Here is a 21,171-nt window from a genome sequence, read left to right as displayed (position 1 = left end):
TGGCACCTCCCATTGTTTACTTCTGAAATCGAAGCAGTTCCAGTAGTCATTACTGTATCTGTAAATTACCATTAGTGCATTCAAAGAAGTTTCAGACAAGCTTGCCAACAGCCATATGTTTATGCTATACATGTCTGCTTACCAAAAAACAGATTATAAAAGCTTTATATTTCAAAATATTTCAGAACAAAACTGACTTACAGACATTTGCAATTCTTGTTGTAACGAATATTGTGCCAGCAAACTGTTCTGAACAAAATGCTATAACACAGATTCACATCATCTCAGCAGGAAAATGCATGCAGTTATTCCAGTTTAACCTAGATAAACAATGTCTTTAATCTAAAGGATTTTCTTTGCATCTGTAATTAAATCTTTCAGATGTGCATAGCAGGCTGTTTACATATAAATCTTCAGTCATTTCTAATCGTGCAGCAGGTGTTCAAGGGTCGGTCACACTGATCTGGTACCATTAGAACATGCGCTCCACCTAAAGCATCACTATCAGACACTCAGTGTCTTGTGTCATCCATGCACTGTGCGACTAACAAAGTCATTACAACAGGCCAATGCTGCCAAGTAACTGATGAAAAGAGGCCCTTATGTCTAACAGTGAGCATACTTGGTTAACAAATGAATAAAATAAATCTGTCATACAGGTATTTAATTTTTTTGGACTGGTGCTAATAAAAGCTTTGGCCAATGCCTGCATGGGACAAGGGTGTTTAATCTGGAACAAAACTAATACAATTTAAAGCTTCCAGTACATTGTAGGCTAGGAAAAAAGTAAGTTGTGTCTCACAAATTTTTATATATATATATATATATATATATATATATATATATATATATATATATATATATATATATATATATATATAGAGTGGAGCATTTTTGCTGTAAAATACAGAGTCATAGCTGTATTACAAATTGGCACGGGACAGTTCTGCAAACTGTGACTTGATTAAAAGAATTCCATTTAACACACATGGGAAACAAAGTGCTTAAGGATACAGATACCCAGCCTTAAAATCCCATGAGAAGGACTACGTGCCCAAACACTTAACCAAATACATCTTCAGGATATATGGTAACTTAAGCATAAGGCACAGTGCTTGCACGTGGTTGTACAGGTTTCCCACACATATTTATTTTCTGGGGACCTTTCAACAATCATTAATCAAACAGCAGTTCACAACACTTCCATTTGATAAACTACTATTTTTTCAAATATAGATAGATAAATACAGTTGTGCAAGTACTGAGATGGTTTTGAAATGTGAAATGTGTGTATGAAACTGGGCATAGGAATTACCCAAATTAATCTGTAGTGTTCAGTAACAGAATGGGTGCCAGAAAACATCACTCTTTTCTGAGACTTGAAAAATAAATATAATCACTACAGGGGTTTGTTTACCTATATAAAAAGTAATTGTTTGGGACCTATGCTTAACCTCCCTAAAGGAATGCAGCCTTTCATTTTACTTAAAGAGTATATTTTAGCAGTGAAAGTCTACTGAAAACAACAAAATGGCAAAGATAAATATTAAACGCATCAAACTGTATTTACTAAAAATTTCAAAAGGAAAAAAAAAAAAACTAAATGGCCACACCATAAACAAAAACTAAAAAAAAAATATCTCTCTAACCCACTATTCAAAAGTGATAAAAATGGAATATACTCTAAAACAAACAGTGCAGCAAGAGTTTGCTCTTTAGAACACAACTGGACTCCACGTGTTTGTTTTCCATGTTCATTTAGTGGGTTGACTCATCCATTTTTTTAAAAACTAGAGGGAGTTCTTACATTAGGGGATCCAGACACAGAGGATCAAAGTTTAGGAAAACAGGATAACAGAAAGGGAGTAGATAAAAAGAATGGAAAATAAACAAGAGATTGCTTTTTTTTTTAGTAAGGGTTACCACCCATCTCTCTTTTAATAGGATAATCCCAGTCTGGGTAGGCTCCCACTAGAAATCAGGACCCTTACACACACCTAAACAATTTAAGACCGCCACCAAAGAGCACTTTAAAAGTCACTGGTCCTGCCACTGCATTCTCCCTCCTTAACATCCCCTTCTTCCCCTACCTTAATCTACTTTCTGCCCTTAACTCACTCTTCTCACTAGCTCTCTCTAATCTTCCCTTGACTACTCTTTCTACTGTCTTCTAAACTCTATTAAGCAAATTGTCTCAGAGAAACATTCTATTGTAATTGTCTTGCCTTCATGCAACTACATTATGATAAAACTGGATTTTTGTAACCACTTACCCCAAAAAACTATATTCATCTTAATCACATATTTCTTTTTGTACATCTTGAAAGAGCTTTGCTATACTCCTGATTATTGGCACTAAGTAACATTGTATTGCTATTTAATGCCTTGTAATAATCCTGTAACATTGCTATTTAATGCTAATTTATAATGAAAATTACATAATATGTTGGAACTTTGCTCCCTGGGCCTCCGCTGAAAAAGGGCTCTTCAGCTCAGTCAGACAAAACCGGTCAACAAATGTAAAATAAATCATTTTAGAGTAAACATATCTTCCGACTCCTCTATAACTTTTACAGAAAACCAAAATTTGTCACATAAAATAAATGAATATGTTATAAAACAATGGAAACAACTAAAACTGTACAACACTAAACCTTTATTTTGCTAATAAAGTGAAACATTTCTGAACTGACTATGGGTATGGGCTGTCTGCAAAATCTCTAATTTCTATAGAAAAAAGTCCATTATGTTATTACTTTTTTATTACTTCTTGATCAGATTATTTTAGCTACATTTTTTAGCTACATTGCTTTTGCGTGCAATTCCTTTCATTGCATTACTCTCTTCGCTTTAAGTTAATGGCTGTAGAATGTGAGACGTAGAAACTGACTGCAGCGGTTATGCGAGGTTCAGCACTGAAAATGTTTGGTCTGAAGACTTTTCTCTGTCTGACCCAATTCTGGTTTGCCATTTGTACTTTACTGACATCTCTCTCAAAAAGTGTTTTTGTGTTGTGTATTTATTTCCTGCTGTGTACCAGTAACAATTGGCAGCAGAGGGTAGTGTAAGCTGCAAAAAAAAGAGTTGAAAATCTCATTTATTATTGGTCTGAAAAGGATTACACATGCTCTGCACTCACACCTTCACTTTCAGGCCGAGCTAGGGACAGAGAAAGACATGCAGTCAACTAAAACAGGACACGGGTATGGAAAACACTGAATGGAAGACAAGACTGAAGCGATAAGGCATATACATTGTTTGACAGCATTACTACAGATTGTACATTTCCATGGTCAGACTATATTGTTGAGTTAAAGTATACACAAATGCATATATGAATTTCCTGAACTGACTTTTCTTGGCGCAGTATGGACCTTTAATTTTTGGGTGTTACTTCTGTGAACTGTCAGCAGAAATTGCTTTAAATACATATTTAGATATGACGTTTTGCCTAATAAGAAGGTTGCATATAAATGCTCTGAGATACTTAACTTCCGGAAGAAAACACAATTTAAATCCATGGAGAATAGCCTGCAGCTTTTTTTTCTCAACAACCAAAAGTAATTTTAATAATTCAGACAAGAAAGAAAGACAGACTTCAGTGGACTCCGAAATATCCATTCCTTGAAAACATCTAGTCAGGAGTTTTGGCCACTATGCCGGCAGGTGCTACTTTTATGACACATGCCTATTGCATGGAAGTACTTATGTCCCTTATCTTTTAACTTCTCAACAAGCTCTGCTGTTTTTGCATGTGTTTCATTAATTTCAGTAGAAAAAAGAGATTAGAAGCACACCACGACAATCGAAGCCAACTTAAAAAGCTGATATATCCTTTATTGTAAAAAGTAAGCGCTTTCACGCCTCACAGGGCGCTTCTTCAGACTTTAATGAGAATAAAAAGTAAAAATCTCCATTATATCTCTACCTAACCCTTTCATATGCCAATGAAATCTCTGAAAGTTAACTAGCTAATTAATTCTAATTTTCAGCATTTAATTTCCTTGACATTAGAGAAATCTTATAAGAACAGTTGTTGACTGATAGAATTATCTTTATATTAAGCAAATATGGACTAATAAAACTATCAGTCTACTGTGAGTTTCCCTAAAGCTCTAAAAATGATGATAGAGTATATTCATGCATATAATATGCTTTCATACAAACATACATATATAAAAAAAATTTAATATGAAAATATAAAAATATAAGAATATGAAAATATAAAAAATGTATATATATATATATATATATATATATTTGTATATTTATATGTGCCTCAATGTATACCTCTATATAATGTATAAACATATGAATATGTATAAAATATATATATATATATATATATATATATATGAATATATAGTGAACATTTAATATATAATGGAAATTTTATATATGTGTGAGAATGTAAGTATAAAAGTAAATATAAAAATATGTATAAAAAATATATATCTACATATATGTGTATGTAAAAATCACATGTATATATATGTAAAAGTAAGTTATAAAAATCAGTATTAAAAATGTATGAATATGTGTACTTAAATGAGAGATGCTTGTATATGCAAGTGAAGAACTATTTGGAAAGAGCAGTGTTATTAGTGTCTCAATGGTCTATCTTTCAAAAAGGGTTTTAAAGAAACTCTATCATTGAGACCATGTCTAATATCAGCTTGTAGTCTGATTATCCATTTGTTCTCTTCTTTTTCAGTAAAGTTACTGATGTTTCCTAGCCTTGTGGTGGTATGTATCAGTTCTAGAACCATCAACTTAAATTTATGTGTGGTATCATTATGAATCCCATGTTTAGCTATGGCGTTGGTCTCATTCTCTTTGCTTATGGCATGTAGGTGTTCCCTAATTCTTTCTCTTAATGTTCTATTCGTTTTACCAACATAATACATATTGCATTTCTGACAAACACCTAAATAAACAACATTTCTGGAAGCACAACTAGCATAGAAATCAAACTCATAACATACTTGTGTGTCAGGATGTATAAAAGTATTTCGATTTTATATTGACACTGGTTACAATTGTGACAAGGAAAAGTTCCCTTTTTTACTGAAAGTGTTCTTGTCTGTTATAACATAGTAGTCTCTTCAAAGATCTAGTGTTCTTATAACTGAAGCTCGGATGTTGACCTACTATCTTACTAATCTCTTCATCTAAGGTCAGAATTCCCCAGTTCTTTCTAATAACATCTGTTATCATTCTATTACAGTTAGTATAAGGAATATTAACTCTTTTTCCAATCTTGTTATTTCTTTTCTGGTGAACTACCATATTATTATTCTGTTGTTCAACGCTTTCTATATATGGACGTCCTTTACCTGTTCGATCCACATAATTTAGATTCTCTAAATATTTTTTACTATAACCCCCGTTTGATAAATCCTTTCCTGTGTCTATTAAGGCTTTTTCAAAAATTTCCTGTTTACTAGTTAATCTTGAGCATCTTAATGCCTGGTTCTTTACCACGTTTTTATATATATGTGGGGGATGCATACTGGTTCTGTGTAAGAAGGCATTTCTTCGACAAGGTTTCCTATATATAGATGTATGTATCTTATCTCTATCTTTTGAAATCAACACATCTAGAAACTCTATGGAATCTTTTGAGCAGTTACTAGTTAATGTTAAAAAGTTAGTTGTGCCATTTATATAAGTAATAAAATCATTAAGTGATTCATAGTCTCCTCCCCAAATCAAAAAGAGGTCATCCACAAATCTCTTATAAAGTCTAATATACTTAGAAAAACCAGTATGTTGTAGAATATATGTATGCTCCCAGTAAGCAAGTACTAAATTTGCATATGAGTTGGCGCATGGAGTACCCATCGCCACTCCTGTTTGCAAAAAATACTTATCAGCAAATATGAAAACATTGTTATTCAAAATTATTTCCAATAACATTATAATCTTAATTACTTCATCCCTTGTCATATCTTTCTGAATTAGGTACAACCTTAAATATTCTAGACCTACATCATTGGGTATACATGTGAATAGGGACTTTACATCCAGGGTTACTAGATAATCTGTTTCCATCAAGAGTCCATCATTATTTAATGTAGTTAGTGCTTCTAAGAACTGTTGCGTGTCCCTAAGAATAGATGTAGTTATTTGTACAACAGGTTTTAACTGTTTCTCTATATAAATAGAGATGCTCTCATTTAACCATCCTTTACCTGAGACTATAGGTCTCAGAGGTGGTTTTTGTAAGTTCTTATGAATCTTCGGTAAACCTCTAAACATAGGAACTAGTGGTCTCTCAATGAGAAAATATTTGTAAAGATCATTGTCTATAATAGAGCACATTAGCATATCATATAAATCTGTGTATACATTCTTAATTAAAACATTAAATTCCATAGGAGTTAGGCACTTATAAGTAGACTGTTCAGACAACATGTCAGTTATTTCTTTCTCGTAAAAATCCTTATCTAATATCACAGTGGCACCTTCCTTGTCCGCAGGCCTAATTCACAATATTTTCATTATGCTGTAAGTCATTTAAAGCTTGTCTTTCTTCACTAGTTAAATTAAAAAAACTGTGTTTTTGGCTTAGAAGATCTATCATTAAACAGTGCTAATAAGTCCGCAGTACATGCTTTTTCAAAACATTCTAAATAACTGTGTAGTGGAGGTATAAAAGTTGATGGTTTAGAAAATACACCGACATTGTTTTTCATTAAACCTTGGTCATCATTATTATATAGTAAGCCTACTGCTACATTTCTAGTAAAGCACTTAAGGTCTTTTATAATATTAGTTACATCAACAGACTGTGAAGGAATAAATGATCATCCTATATTCAAAACAGTTACCTCCATTGATGTTAAAGTATGTTTCGATAAGTTCACTATTAAGTCCTTTGTGCTGGCTTCAGAATTTTCTTCTGGAATTCGTATGGCTCCTCGGACGTCTTCCTCTTGCACCCCTTGTAATACGGACTCCATTCTTGTCTGTTCATAGGTTTGAACGATAGGGGAAAATGGAGCTCTATAAGAGATTTGTGGATGACCTCTTTTTGATTTGGGGAGGAGACTATGAATCACTTAATGATTTTATTACTTATATAAATGGCACCACTAGCTTTTTAACATTAACTAGTAACTGCTCAAAAGATTCCATAGAGTTTCTAGATGTGTTGATTTCAAAAGATAGAGATAAGATACATACATCTATATATAGGAAACCTTGTCGAAGAAATGCCTTCTTACACAGAACCAGTATGCATCCCCCACATATATATAAAAACGTGGTAAAGAACCAGGCATTAAGATGCTCAAGATTAACTAGTAAACAGGACATTTTTGAAAAAGCCTTAATAGACACAGAAAAGGATTCATCAGACAGGGGTTATAGTAAAAAAGATTTAGAGAATCTAAATTATGTGGATCGAACAGGTAAAGGACGTCCATACATAGAAGGTGTTGAACAACAGAATAATAATATGGTAGTTCACCAGAAAAGAAATAACAAGATTGGAAAAAGAGTTAATATTCCTTATACTAACTGTAATAGAATGATAGCAGAAGTTATTAGAAAGAACTGGAGAATTTTGACCTTAGATAAAGAGATTAGTAAGATAGTAGGTCAACATCCGAGCTTCATTACAAGAACACTAGATCTTTGAAGAGACTACTATGTTATAACAGACAAGAACACTTTCAGTAAAAAAGGGAACTTTTCCTTGTTACAGTTGTAACCAGTGTCAATATATATATAATAGAAATACTTTTATACATCCTGACACACAAGTATGTTATGAGTTTGATTTCTATGCTAGTTGTGCTTCCAGAAATGTTGTTTATTTAGGTGTTTGTCAGAAATGCAATATGTATTATGTTGGTAAAACGAATAGAACATTAAGAGAAAGAATTAGGGAACACCTACATGCCATAAGCAAAGAGAATGAGACCAACGCCATAGCTAAACATGTGATTCATAATGATACCACACATAAATTTAAGTTCATGGTTCTAGAACTGATACACACCACCACAAGGCTAGGAAACATAAGTAACTTTACTGAAAAAGAAGAGAACAAATGGATAATCAGACTACAAGCTGATATTAGACATGGTCTCAATGATAGAGTTTCTTTAAAACCCTTTTTGAAAGATAGACCATTGAGACAGTAACAACACTGCTCTTTCCAAATAGTTCTTCACTTGCATATATAAGCATCTCTCATTTAAGTACACATATTCATACATTTTTAATACTGATTTTTATAACTTACTTTTACATATATATACATGTGATTTTTACATACACATATATGTATATATATATATTTTTTACACATTTTTTATACATATTTTTATATTTACTTTTATACTTACATTCTCACACATATATAAAATTTCCATTATATATTAAATTTTCACTATATATTCATATATATATATTTTTTATACATATTCATATGTTTATACATTATATAGTGGTATACATTGAGGCACATATAAATATACAAATATATATATATATATATATATATATATATATATATATATATATACATTTTTTATATTTTCATATTCTTATATTTTTATATTTTCATATTAAATTTTTTTATATATGTATGCTTGTTTGTATGAAAGCATATTATGTGCATGAATATACTCTATCATCATTTTTAGAGCTTTAGGGAAACTCACAGTAGACTGATATTTGCTTAATATCAATCAGTCAACAACTGTTCTTATAAGATTTCTCTAATGTCAAGGAAATTAAATGCTGAAAATTAGAATTAATTAGCTAATTAACTTTCAGAGATTTCATTGGCTTATGAAAGGGTTAAGTAGAGATATAATGGAGATTTTTACTTTTTATTCTCATTAAAGTCTGAAAAAGCGCCCTGTGAGGCGTGAAAGCGCTTACTTTTTACAATAAAGGATATATCAGCTTTTTAAGTTGGCTTTGATTGTCGTGGTGTGCTTCTAATCTCTTTTTTCTACTGGACTTATAACTTTATTTTGGAGGCACTTCGCCCCTTAAGTATACATTTTATTTCAAGATGTTTCATTAATTTCCTCAAGAAAAAAATGTATATATATATATATATATATATATATATATATATATATATATATATACACACACACACACACACACATATTTACATATTTCACTGAATTTCAAAACACACACCAAAAATCGCTGAAAGCTGAAATCACTGAAAACTCATTTCGCTGAATCACATTTCACTGGCACAGCCCCTACTTTTGGTTTTATATTGTCAGCTTACAGTGAAATGAGATTCATAAATATAAAAGCTAACTAGGTGGGGGGCTGTGCCCCCCAAACTACATATACTAACTACAGGATTGCACTACAGTCAGGAAAAGGGCATATACTTTTATTTGCCCATCAGTACTTGCATTCAATGAAATGTGACTCAGTGAAATGAGTTTTCAGCAATTTGAGCTTTCAGCAATTTTTTTGAGGGTGAATTGAAATTCAGTTATACGAGTTGTCAGTGAATCAAAGTAGACCCATGTGTATGTATATGTATGTGTGTGTATATATATATATATATATATATATATATATATATATATATATATATATATATATATATGGATCTACATTCAAATCTGGAAAGACCTTAACTGCGAGTATCAGAACATCGAGATGAAAATGTTGAGAATTTTATCAAAATTTCACAATAACAAATGTGAGAATGCGAAAATGTAGGCAGTTTTAGTGCAGTGTTACCGTTAATTGTATGCTGTTCCTTTAAGGTGTAGTGGTTTGTGGGATATAGATATGGCAGCCAATATGTGGTGATGTACAGAAGCTTAAGGTAGGTGTGCAGTACGTAAGGGTTTGGAAGAGAAATGTTTTATGTTTTAAGTTGTTGTTAAGTTTGATGTGTAGATCGCAGTAGGTAGGCGATTGTGTGCATTAGTTTTTCAAGTGGTGCTTTTTGTAGAGGTATGGTGTGTGCGTTTCTCATGGGTATGGTGTTGAAAAGTGCACAATGTTAAGTGTAGGGCGCGTAACGGTAGATTTGCATTTCTCTTCGTGGTAGTGCGACCTTGGAGTTTATATATATATATAAAATTACTGGGGGGATGTAGGGGACCCCCCTGCTTAAATGTAGAGTAATACGTTGTTCTTGATTTGTTTGTCGGTGTGGTTTTTCATGGTGTAGGGAGGAAGGTTGTATTTGCCTTCTGTTTTTTTGATGTTTTGGAGTTTCTGGTTATTGTGTTTTCGACATGTTCATGTCAACATTATGACATTTGGGATTGTAGAATTTTGAGATTTGAAAGTAGATCCATATAAGCACAAACACACACCTTATGCACCTCCTCTTTTGGCCCCGGGTAATTTTGTCCAAAATCCATTGCTTCAATACAATATATATGACCTTTAACAAATCAAAATGATCCTACAATCTCAGAAACTTTTTTGTTTAGTTTTGCATATATTATACCTGTTTTAGTGCTTGCCTTTCCAGCACATCCAAGAACTTCTGTTTTGTGGGGGAGGACACTTTCTCAATCCATATATATATGCATTGAAGTGCTCCGACTTCAAACAATGACATTCATACTGACTCACTATAGAAGGCTACTGCATGGCTGCTAATTAAATCTACTTCATTATCCATGCAATTTACACAACCTTTGGCTACAAGGTCTGTGTACACCTTGAAAATGGTACCAGTTATCATGCCTCTCAACTACTTAACACAAGAATTCTGTGCAAAGCCAAAAATAACTGGGGCAACAAAGGTCCAATATCAGGAACAGATTTTAAATATTGCTCTTGTAACCCTAAAGTTGCTAGAACAACAGGTTTTGAATTAGCTTGCATTTTCTGAAGGGTATGAAGTCTGAACCTGAAATGCAAGCTTTTTATGGAATTCAATCGACAATGGTTTGTTAGAAAACCACAAATTTTATGAGAGACAGACCAAAAATATGAAACAAATGTCTGGACAGTTGAGATGTATGTCCATCACAGAGAACTGCCCCCAAAAACATACGACACTACTATATTGTTTACTAGTACTGCGGTGGTGGTGCTACGGTAGCGTTGTCGCCTCACAGTTAGACGTTGCCCATTCGATTCTCAGTTAGAGCGTCTTCTGTGTGGCAACATGCGTGAATGGGTGTTCCTTCACTGAAGGTTGTGCATTAGGCCCGGCAAGCCAGTATGTAAAAATCTACTGCCAATCATTAGCGGACCGGAGTTTCGCTGTGGCGACCCCTAACCGGGAAAAGCTGAAAGACACAAACAAACTACTATATTGTTTACTCACTTTCTTGATCTTATACACACACACACACACACACACACACACACACACACACACACACACACACACACACACACAGCTTCATACAAAACACCGTCTGCGTTTCCCCACTGACAACTTTAGGATCTGAACTCTCTGGACAGTCACCTTCTTACTAGTACAACTTGTCCCCACAGTCAATGTCTTTCTTCTGCCTGGTTCGGCATTCTTTTTAGTAAACCATCTGATTGCAGCATGTAGTGCTATATTACCGAAGCAATTATCTCAGCATCCATAAGTGGAGGTGATTTATCACAAACATAACATTACTGCAACATCTGAATGTTACTCATACACTTCGTGATATGGCTGTAACCATGTACATTATGCACACATTTGTTCACCATTAAACCCTAGTTTAGAACAATTTCCCAGTCATATATATTCTGTTTCATCTTAGCATTAACAAAATTACTGCAAGCATTCGCTATGTCTAACTGGGTGGCGTAGTCAGTAAATTATTGCCCAATAGAGATTCCCTAGTTTAGTTCTCAGCTGCAGTAGCTTCTGTACAGAGTCTGTACGTCCTCCCTGTGTTTGCCAGGGTTTTCTCTAGGAATTCTGGCTTCCTCCCATAGCCCAAAGGCATATGGTAGGCAGACTGATTAATCTAATAGTCCACAGAGTTGTGTGAGACAGGAACTTCTGTTCTCCGTGTGCCTGGTAAGCTTTGTAGACTGTGTTGGTTGTTCATGGGGTTGCTACACGAGTCAGACTTTACTTGACAGCATTGGAGTAGGCAATTTTTGTCTTAGTTTCAGTGATGCCATTCTTGCTAAATCTCTTTCCACTTGAATTCTGAATCCCCACTCCAATGTTACTATAAAGCACTTGCGGTAATTCGTTTGTTTACTTAATTATGCAGATTGATACTTTTTTCAGCTAGGCTCTTATTACACAGCAAAGCCAAGCAAATACTGTAATTATACAACACAAATTATGAATGACTGCCTAAAAAGATAACAGTACAACACAGAATAACAATGCAGCTCTATTATGTAAGAAGTCAATGGTCAGTTATGCCTTTCTTAACTTTTTTTGTAGCAGCAATGCTTTCTGCACTGAAATGAGTAAAATGATGAGTTATGTAAAGGTGCCATGCATACAGCTTTAACTCGCCAGTCCACAGTGACAAATTCAATGTATATCACAGCTAAGCAGCGCATCTGGTCTAAGCTTAGCTACATTTCATGCGCGTTTTCAAACTGTTCACGTATACAGTCTGGATCTACCTTAGCCAGTTGTCAAAGCTGGCATGTTCAAACTTCCACAATCATTTCAGCATTATATTTTGCTTGTCTGTTTTTCCTCACCTTTGAGCAGGTATGTTATAATTTTCTTTATCAAAGATATTAATGTAATAATTTTGTGAGGCTGTTAATTCACATTTGACTGTGAGTTTTAACATTTTTCAATCCCAGTTTTTTTTTCAAAGATATTTTTACTCAGTGAGGGTGGATAAAATAGCTACCATAACCACTTAACGGTATTTTGGCTCTCCAATTGTACTGGGATGATTTTTCTTTTGACTGTACAGAGGATAAGATGAAGTAAGGAAATGGTGGAAGACATTTGAGCTGCAAAACCAGCAGGGAAAGGGGGTCTCGCCTGAAGAACAAAATCAGATGTAGAGTACAAACTGTAAACAGGAGGCAGCAATGTAAAGAAAAGATGGACAGACAATTTCTGGGGCAGCAGATATGAAACAGGTGTTTGAGAAAGCAAAATGGGCAGGGAGATGCATTATACCTAGGCAGTCCTCCCTCTCTAGGGGTAGCCATGACATGCAGCAATCACATGCAAAAAGTTCCCATTTGCAATGCCACTTTGGGACAAATAATATGAAATGCACATGGCAGTCACCGACTAGCAAAGTCAAATGTTTGCCACATTAAGTACTTCAGAAAGGAAACAGTATTCAAAACATGTTCTACCATACCAGCACTAAGGCTAAGTATTACAGAGTACAAGCACGTGTATTAAACAATACATGAAGAACAGACACAGTCAAGACCCTCTGAAGACTTCATACAAGTATAACAGTTTTTAGCATCAATGGTCAGTTATGCACATTCCTTCATTTTTGGATGACCATTTAACCATGTTCAAGGCTGCAAGGGAAGCAGAAGGCTATCCCAGTGCTCAGCAGTGCAGAACTTGTTGTGTGTTTCGGCTTATCCCGGTTAGGGGTCGCCACAGTGGGACTCCAGTCCGCTAATGTTTGGTAGTGGATTTTTATGTGCCGAGTTACCAGCCCTGACACACAACCTTCAACGAAGGCCCGCCCATTCACGCATGCCTCCACACAGAAGACATTCTAGCTGAGAATCGAAAGCAACAACGTCTTGCTGTGAGGCGACAACGCTACCACAGCACTGATACCGCGGGTCTCAGCAGTGCAGAACTACTTAATAAAAACTACATGCAACATGCCCAAAACAGTGAGTGTTACATGGAAATAATCGCTTGTTTAGTGGTGTTGTGAAGCCCGATACCACAGCGGAGGGTCTGCACAACCAAGATCATCCAACTTTCCTGCAACACTCACCCTAGAAGGTATTACTGGTGCTTAACAAACAAGGTACACAGTGATAAATGTTGTAGTTATTATTAAAATAAATATTATGCAGAGGACTTTGTAGCAAAATTGTTTCTTTGCCAGAGTTCTTTTAAAACAAATTGTACTTTAACAGATACAGAAATTTTAAATGCATATTTACAGATCCTTGCTGATTGGGTTAGAGTTGCCTCTTTTCGGTTGAGACCCAAGGTGGTATTTATATTCCTAGGAGAAATAGCCTGGGCATCTTTTCTTTTTGATAGGTGCCATGAGATCTTTTACATCTACCTGGGCTAATGCCAGTTTAGGCAGATGGGGCCTTGGTTTAATGGCTCATCTGAAGGACACCATATTCACAAGTGCATACTCAAGAGTACATACCACTTTTAATGGTAGTGGTACTTGGGAAAGTGAAAATATTATTAACAAGCCAGGAAGAATTTAGAATGGCTGACAGTATGGTGCGAGTAAGGTAAGATTAACTATGAACAAGCTGTATCTTGTCAATCCATGTTCGACTCCCATAAACTCCATCTGTAGTATGAATATTGCCATAGAAAATAAGAACTTGCATACAGTGCTCCTGCATGGTTAACAATTACTAAATAAACTAACTTAAACATTTTACCTGAAGAATGCCTCTTCAACAACGACAGGTAAAGTGCTGAAGTTATAATTAAAGCTTGCAAATCACTAAGGCAGGATCAGATGTTGTCCTTCTCCTCCTGCATAGTATGTAACTTTCAACAAGCCCCTAGTGATGCTAGAGAGAGACACAGCAGTCATCGCATGTTTAATGATGACAGATGGGTAGAGAGGCAGGAAAAACATTGCAGTGATGGAGAAAGGAAGAAACAATGGGTTAGTGAGAGTGTGGGAATGACTGCAAGACACAGGAAGACTGAAGAAGGAACCATATGATGTCACTAATCATTAGCAACCCATAGGTATGGTAATTTATGGCATACAAATCGAGCACGGAAGAAGATCAGGACTACAGCAGAGGGTGCAGGGGGTCAGGCCCTAAACACAGAAATGGGAAGCAATGAAGGCAGATGGCAGGAAGCACGGTAGAATTTGCAATGTTGACTGCCAAGTTCCCAGCATACATCACTGTAGAGAGGATTTTGCTAATTGTGGTTTGTATTATACCGCAGTGTTTTACCTTGTGAATAACGCTCTTTAGTTTTCCTTTAAGTGATAGTGTGGTTGGGCTGAGAAAAAAAGGCACTTTTACAAAGATGGCATAATAATCTACAATAGAACTAATAATATATCCCAAAATAAGAAACAATAAAAGACTTGAGAAGTACATATTGCAATGCAATATATTTACACTACAGGCTTTTTTTTTTCTGTGGTGGCTGTCTCTGCAGCCCTTAACTTTATTACTCATACATTGAGGTCATTAGCCTAACAGCTGACGCACAGAGTTAAGACTTAGTTCCTGTGGTACAAGGTTTGATTCTCTCAGCCTTCATTTGCCTCCTATTCGAGCAAGTCACAGGTTGCTCCTGAAAAGTGATCGTGTCCAGTGAGCATAGTTAACAAATGAGTATTATATTATTATCATTATTACTACTATTACTGTTACTACTATAATTAACATCACTGTCTTAAGGCACTAGCAAAATGAGTATTATATTATTATCATTATTACTACTATTACTGTTACTACTATAATTAACATCACTGTCTTAAAGCACTAGTAAAATGAGTATTATATTATTATCAGTATTACTACTATTACTGTTACTATTATAATTAACATCACTGTCTTAAGGCACTAGCAAAATGAGTATTATATTATTATCATTATTACTACTATTACTGTTACTACTATAATTAACATCACTGTCTTAAAGCACTAGCAAAATGAGTATTATATTATTATCAGTATTACTACTATTACTGTTACTATTATAATTAACATCACTGTCTTAAGGCACTAGCAAAATGATTTTTTGGCTTGTGTCAAAAGCCCCTGCAAACCATATCATTTCATTAAGTAGACTGAATATATTATAGATTCACAGACATGTCACCCTGAAATTCATGCCATTATAAAGCTGTGTTGATGCAACTGTCAATCAATTTAACTGATCAAGATTGTGACAAACTTAGAGGACCTTAAAAAACAGGCTAATGATGAATAAAAGGCACAGGGAGTCAAGTGGCAGGTACTTGGATGCAATAGCATTAGAAAACAGAATGGTATCTATCCCACAGTATAGAAAGCTGTTGAGATCCTGCTTAAAAGTAGTGCTTGAAATCTGTACAGACCCTATTTCTGTCATGCAGAATACGGCTGCACAAATGTTTGCATGCCATTCTTGTATTAAGTTACTGTCATTCACCAAAGAAACAAACAAATCAATAAAGAAAGCACATACAACCTGAAATGTTACAACAGCTGCATCAGAAAACATAGGAAGAAAAAATGGTCAGTTTACGGAATACTGAGTTTGCAAAACTTTTCACAAAAGCTGATGCACAACAAGGGAAGCCATCTAAAGTGAGACTGTGAATGGTTCAGGTGCAGTGCGGGGAAGGGAGGGGTCATCAACAGACGCACATCACTGGCATGTTGATCAGTCTTCTTATGGCAACAGCAGAGTACCTCGGCAACAGCAGAGTACCTCAGGAATATGTGGACCTACTAAGGAAGTACTACATTGGGCACAATGACGGTAAGCCTGTGCCCTGCAATCGACAACTGAATAAAAAAGTGCAATGATAAGCAGACAGTGTTGAGGAAGTGGTGATAATTTGCTACGCTCCTTTGCAGTGAATTTCATATATATGACTACTGTACAAAGCCTGGAGTTTCTTATAACTGGGGAACGATGCAAATGAAGTTTTGCAATTTAAACGGCCATCTTATTTCACTCCATGTGGGACATTTTTGGGGTGAGGTCAGGCATAACAGGAGTAAAATACTATGTTGTTAGCTGCTTTCCACCTGATAAGCTACTTTTAACACATCCTTTCATTCTGCATCTCCACATCATATTTCCATTTTGTTGAAGCATTGCATAGTTCATACTGTGCATGCCCCATAACGTTAGTACTGATTCCAGGATGATTCTGAAAATGAGTTACATTATTCTCAGTGCATGCTTCCTGATAAAATGCCTTGAGAAATAAATAAGCAGATAGAAATGTGCATAGTATTAAAACATATACATAACAGTCATTGCATGTGTATCTTTAGTGTGACAGTGTTGCATTGCAGTGAAGTTCATTGCCGTATTATGTACTGTGTGCGCTGGTGGTTAGGGTGGTTAGGGTTTTTTGGGTTTTCCCCCTTTCTTCATTGTTGTACGACCATGTAATTAATATACATAATTTAGGGGGTGTGGTGGACTTGTTTTTTTTATGGTTTTTCAGCTAGTGGTGTTTTGGTATATGATTTGTGATGAACTGTGTGCCGAAAGACAGTGTTTCACGTTCACATAGGTAAAATGTATTAAAAAAAAAACTATTCAAAAAGAAACTATGGTCAGAGGAAAAAAAAATACAAAGGAAGAAGCAAGCCAGTTTTTAGCAACAAAGGAGACATACTAGGAAATTGTTACTAGTGGAAGCAGAAGTTGAGCAGAAGAAAGCAGGAACACAGACTTCAGTGCCACATCTTTTGAGATGTAGGCAACATTCCTACTGGTCAAGTTGAACTTGGAAGCTGCTTTGGTAAATTACATTACTTAGCCAAAAGGGTGGAGAAAGAGCTTTCTAAACATGTGGCAAGAGTTGCAAAATCTGGGGAAAAAACATGCTTTACATACACAAGCATATGTTAAGTACTCATTACCAAAGGTAAAAAACACTGATAAGTGTTTGGTCAACAGAAACAGATGACAGCATTTGCGCGAGATGGACAGTCTCTGGGTAGAGGAATAGATCCTTTTCCCTGGGGACTGTGCAATCTCCAAGTTAGTGCATATAATTAGCAGGGGGTGTGGGATATGCAGCCCTTACATGGGATGCTTAGGAGGGCAGAAACACTAGCTTTTGGTTTTGCCTGCTCTGAGGTTAGACCTTGAAGCATGCACAGCAGCAGTCAGTGTTCCGTTTTTCAATGTTGGATATTTTGTCTGCTTGGAGTAGAGTACAACACCCATATATCTATATGGGTACAGGTAGTTTAGTCATCCTTTTGAGTTAAAAGCAATCATATTTTTATACTGACTTGCTTCTGAATGAATTACACATGCATACACACATTATGGATATATGTATGGTAAAGCAGAATGATTACATACAACTATTTCTGGATGCTGCTGAAGTCAAAATAATGATGTGTTTAAAGTTAGAGCTCAGAAACTAAAGAAGAAATAATAAACCTACCGAAAACCTCAAGTATAATGAGAAACTAAAAACTGCAGCTCAGCCATATGGCAAGTAACGAATAAGTGTAATGAAACTAAGCATACAGAGTGCATGTTTATTTTACCTCCTCGGCTTCAAGGGTCTCTTGTGACTTTAGAAAACTCAACAAAGGGAATAAAGAACAGAAGAGTTTTAAAGAAAAGGTATAACAATGACATTAATGCACACAGAGTAATGAGGACAGGCTACTGGGGCACGGTCCTTGCAACTTTACTAATGATAATATACATGTAGCACAATTGTAGGTAGGAAATTCAAATAGGCTTGCCTGTAGCAATCTGTGATTTGCGGTTCGAGCCAAACACTGTGAAAGGGGAAGAATTAGAAGGGACCAAAGCAGTCCATGTATTCCGTCAGTAACTCTGACTCAAAATAATGACCCTGGTCTAAAATGTGCTTGTCTTACAAAATTCATTCTGAGATGTTGTCATTCAGAAGAAATACTCACCAAATCAAAATCATGCGAGACCCTTCGTTTTCGTAATTCTTCCATTCTTTCACACACATCAGTGAAGCAGGTGTTGTAGTAATCAGAGTACTGTTGGGCCAAATCATCAATGTTCCCCAAAGAACCATCCTAAAAAACAAGAAAAAGAAAGAGTGAGCATGGTGTTGTTTCAGCAGGCACAAGCATTCGGAGATTATGATACAATCCTGGTAGCATTTATACATGAACTAGCATGACAGTACAACCAGCAGTACCATTAATGCTTATAAACTAAAGACAAACTTTATCTTGTTTCTAATAACTGAAGATGAACAAACAGCATTCAATAACATTATAATAAACCACTTGAAAGTGCCACATCACCCAGTCTCATCCATGGGAGAGGCACTGTGGAAAACAGCCGTGGTATTCACCAAGTCAAAAAGATTTGTCTTGTCATTTCTGTCTTTCTTGCTACTTCAGGGAAAACATGCACAAGTTGCCTCCTATGTGGTAGATCTCATAAGGAACCACTCTTGCGAATACCTACTCGTTTACTGGGCAACAAAATTATAAGGAAAGTAGGCTGGTTTCAAATCACATCTACTGTTACACAGAAGTACTGCTTAGCAGGCAAAAATGAGCTCAAAAAAACAACAAGCACTGAAGCAGACATGCTGGAGTAAGAGAAATGGTTCTGGAACTTACTAAACAGATAATGAATGTGTGACTAAGACCTGTGCAAAGAACACACCTGAAGCCTGAACGCAGACAGTGACTGCAGAATTAAAACCTGTACAATGAGCACACCTGAAGCCTGAATGCAGCCAGAGACTGCAAAATTAAAACCTGTACAATGAACACACCTGAAGCCTGAACGCAGCCAGTGACTGCATACAATGAACAAACCTGAAACATGAACGCAGGCATTGATTGAAGAATTAAAGTCTGTACAATGAACACACCTGAAGCCTGAAAAAAAAGTATAAAGGAAGAACACAAAGCAATGAACATGGCCCTGCTTTGCGTCTAGGGGCTAATAGTTCAATTATTTTTCAAAATCCCATTAACATGCATCAATTTTTAAATAATTTTTTTTTTACAAACACAATAAAAGTTTAAGTAGAAGTCTCCTGTTTCTTTGCTTAATGCTCTAGACGGCCATATTGTTTGTCTTCATTAAAGCTTCAGCAGAAAAATAATGTAAAACAAAAGAACAACTTAAGGGTAAAAATGCCAACTAATTGACTGACATCTGCAGAGATATGTATGTTTTGGCTGTACAATAACTACAGTACAACAGAAAGATATTAGCTGTGTACATACTAAGAAACAAAAACTGACTCGGCTTACTGATAAGACTGTCAGAACTTTTATTATGCTAAGACATGGCATCAAATTAAATCGCACTGAAGCACTCACCCCATAGGGCTGGGAAAGGCTTACAAACAGCTTCCCATGATTTCAGGGTTGTATCGTATACAGCTCAACAACTCCAGATGTTACACGCCCGTGACTGTCTTGTCATACTCCACTAAAAGAGCAAGCCATAACTTCTGCATACAGGTCATCATCCTGTAATTATCCCATTAATTACAGAAAGGAAAAATCAACATTAGCAAGTTTCAATAGTTTTAAAAGTGACGGTTAATGAATGGCCAGCTGAACCTGGAAGTGGTAAGGATCTCTTTGTGGGATATTTAGAGCCCGCCTACTGTTATGCTGTATCAGGTATCACAAAACTAAAGCATATCCCCTGCAGTGAGTTACGAAAACACTCTAGCTAGACACAAGCAAGTCAGACAGTACAAGCTGCAATCAGTTCTAGCCTGTGTGTTTTCTACTAAAAAAGAGGTAGGAAAAAAAGAGAGACAGGTAAACATTTAAATGTGACCAAGTTTTCCGGCTACCAACTGCTGCTCTAGAATGTCTGCATTTAGGAATGCTACAAACTCACTTTTTCCTCTCACCTGGTACATCTTTTCTGGTGATGGTGGTGGTGGGCTGCCAGTATTTACTAGCAGCAATAATGTGACACAGTCAAAGTGTAGCTGTGGTGTGCCTGTTTTTATTACAAAACACAACATAGTTGTTATTTTTCTTATCTAGGATGTCATCTTTTAATGTAGTTCTTAATACCCGGGGCACAGAATGGTATCCCTCTCAAGCATGCTTTGGCATTACTACACGGGGTGAACACTGGAGAATGCTTGCAATAAAGAGCTGATAAAAAGCATTGTACTTTGCATAACAGAATGCATTATGTTTTGTATTTCAGAGCCTCATTTAATCTAAAAAAAAAAAGCAAGTTGTGAATGGAACTGATAAGCCCCAAGATATTACAGCTGTAAAAACTGTAGTACATAAACTGGATTTATTCTTTGCACTCATCTTTGTCTTCTTACTTCTACATATTACAGAGCTTGGAAAGGATTCAAATGCAGCAGTTTATGGTCATGGCAGAAGTCC

General features: G+C 35.6%; 1 protein-coding gene across 5 annotated transcripts in view; it reads right to left on the bottom strand.

Annotated features, from left to right (window-relative positions):
* The window catches only part of SASH1 (SAM and SH3 domain containing 1), a 1,700,050-nt gene that overhangs the window by 872,493 nt on the left and 806,386 nt on the right, over positions 1-21,171 (bottom strand). For 4 of the 5 annotated variants that reach the window (XM_044068900.1, XM_044068881.1, XM_044068872.1 and 1 more), the window contains exon 2: positions 18,724-18,852. In XM_044068900.1, the coding sequence (XP_043924835.1) occupies positions 18,724-18,768 (45 nt within the window). In that variant the 5' untranslated portion in view covers positions 18,769-18,852. Of the gene's footprint in view, positions 1-18,723; positions 18,853-20,124; positions 20,378-21,171 lie in introns of those variants that run through there. The other variant, XM_044068890.1, reaches the window with a different exon arrangement.

The sequence above is a fragment of the Protopterus annectens genome, chromosome 1.part0 (assembly GCF_019279795.1).
Source record: "Protopterus annectens isolate FY-2018-M chromosome 1.part0, PAN1.0, whole genome shotgun sequence".
In the NCBI taxonomy this organism is placed as follows: domain Eukaryota; kingdom Metazoa; phylum Chordata; order Ceratodontiformes; family Protopteridae; genus Protopterus; species Protopterus annectens.
This window is presented reverse-complemented; position numbering and strand designations above follow the sequence as displayed.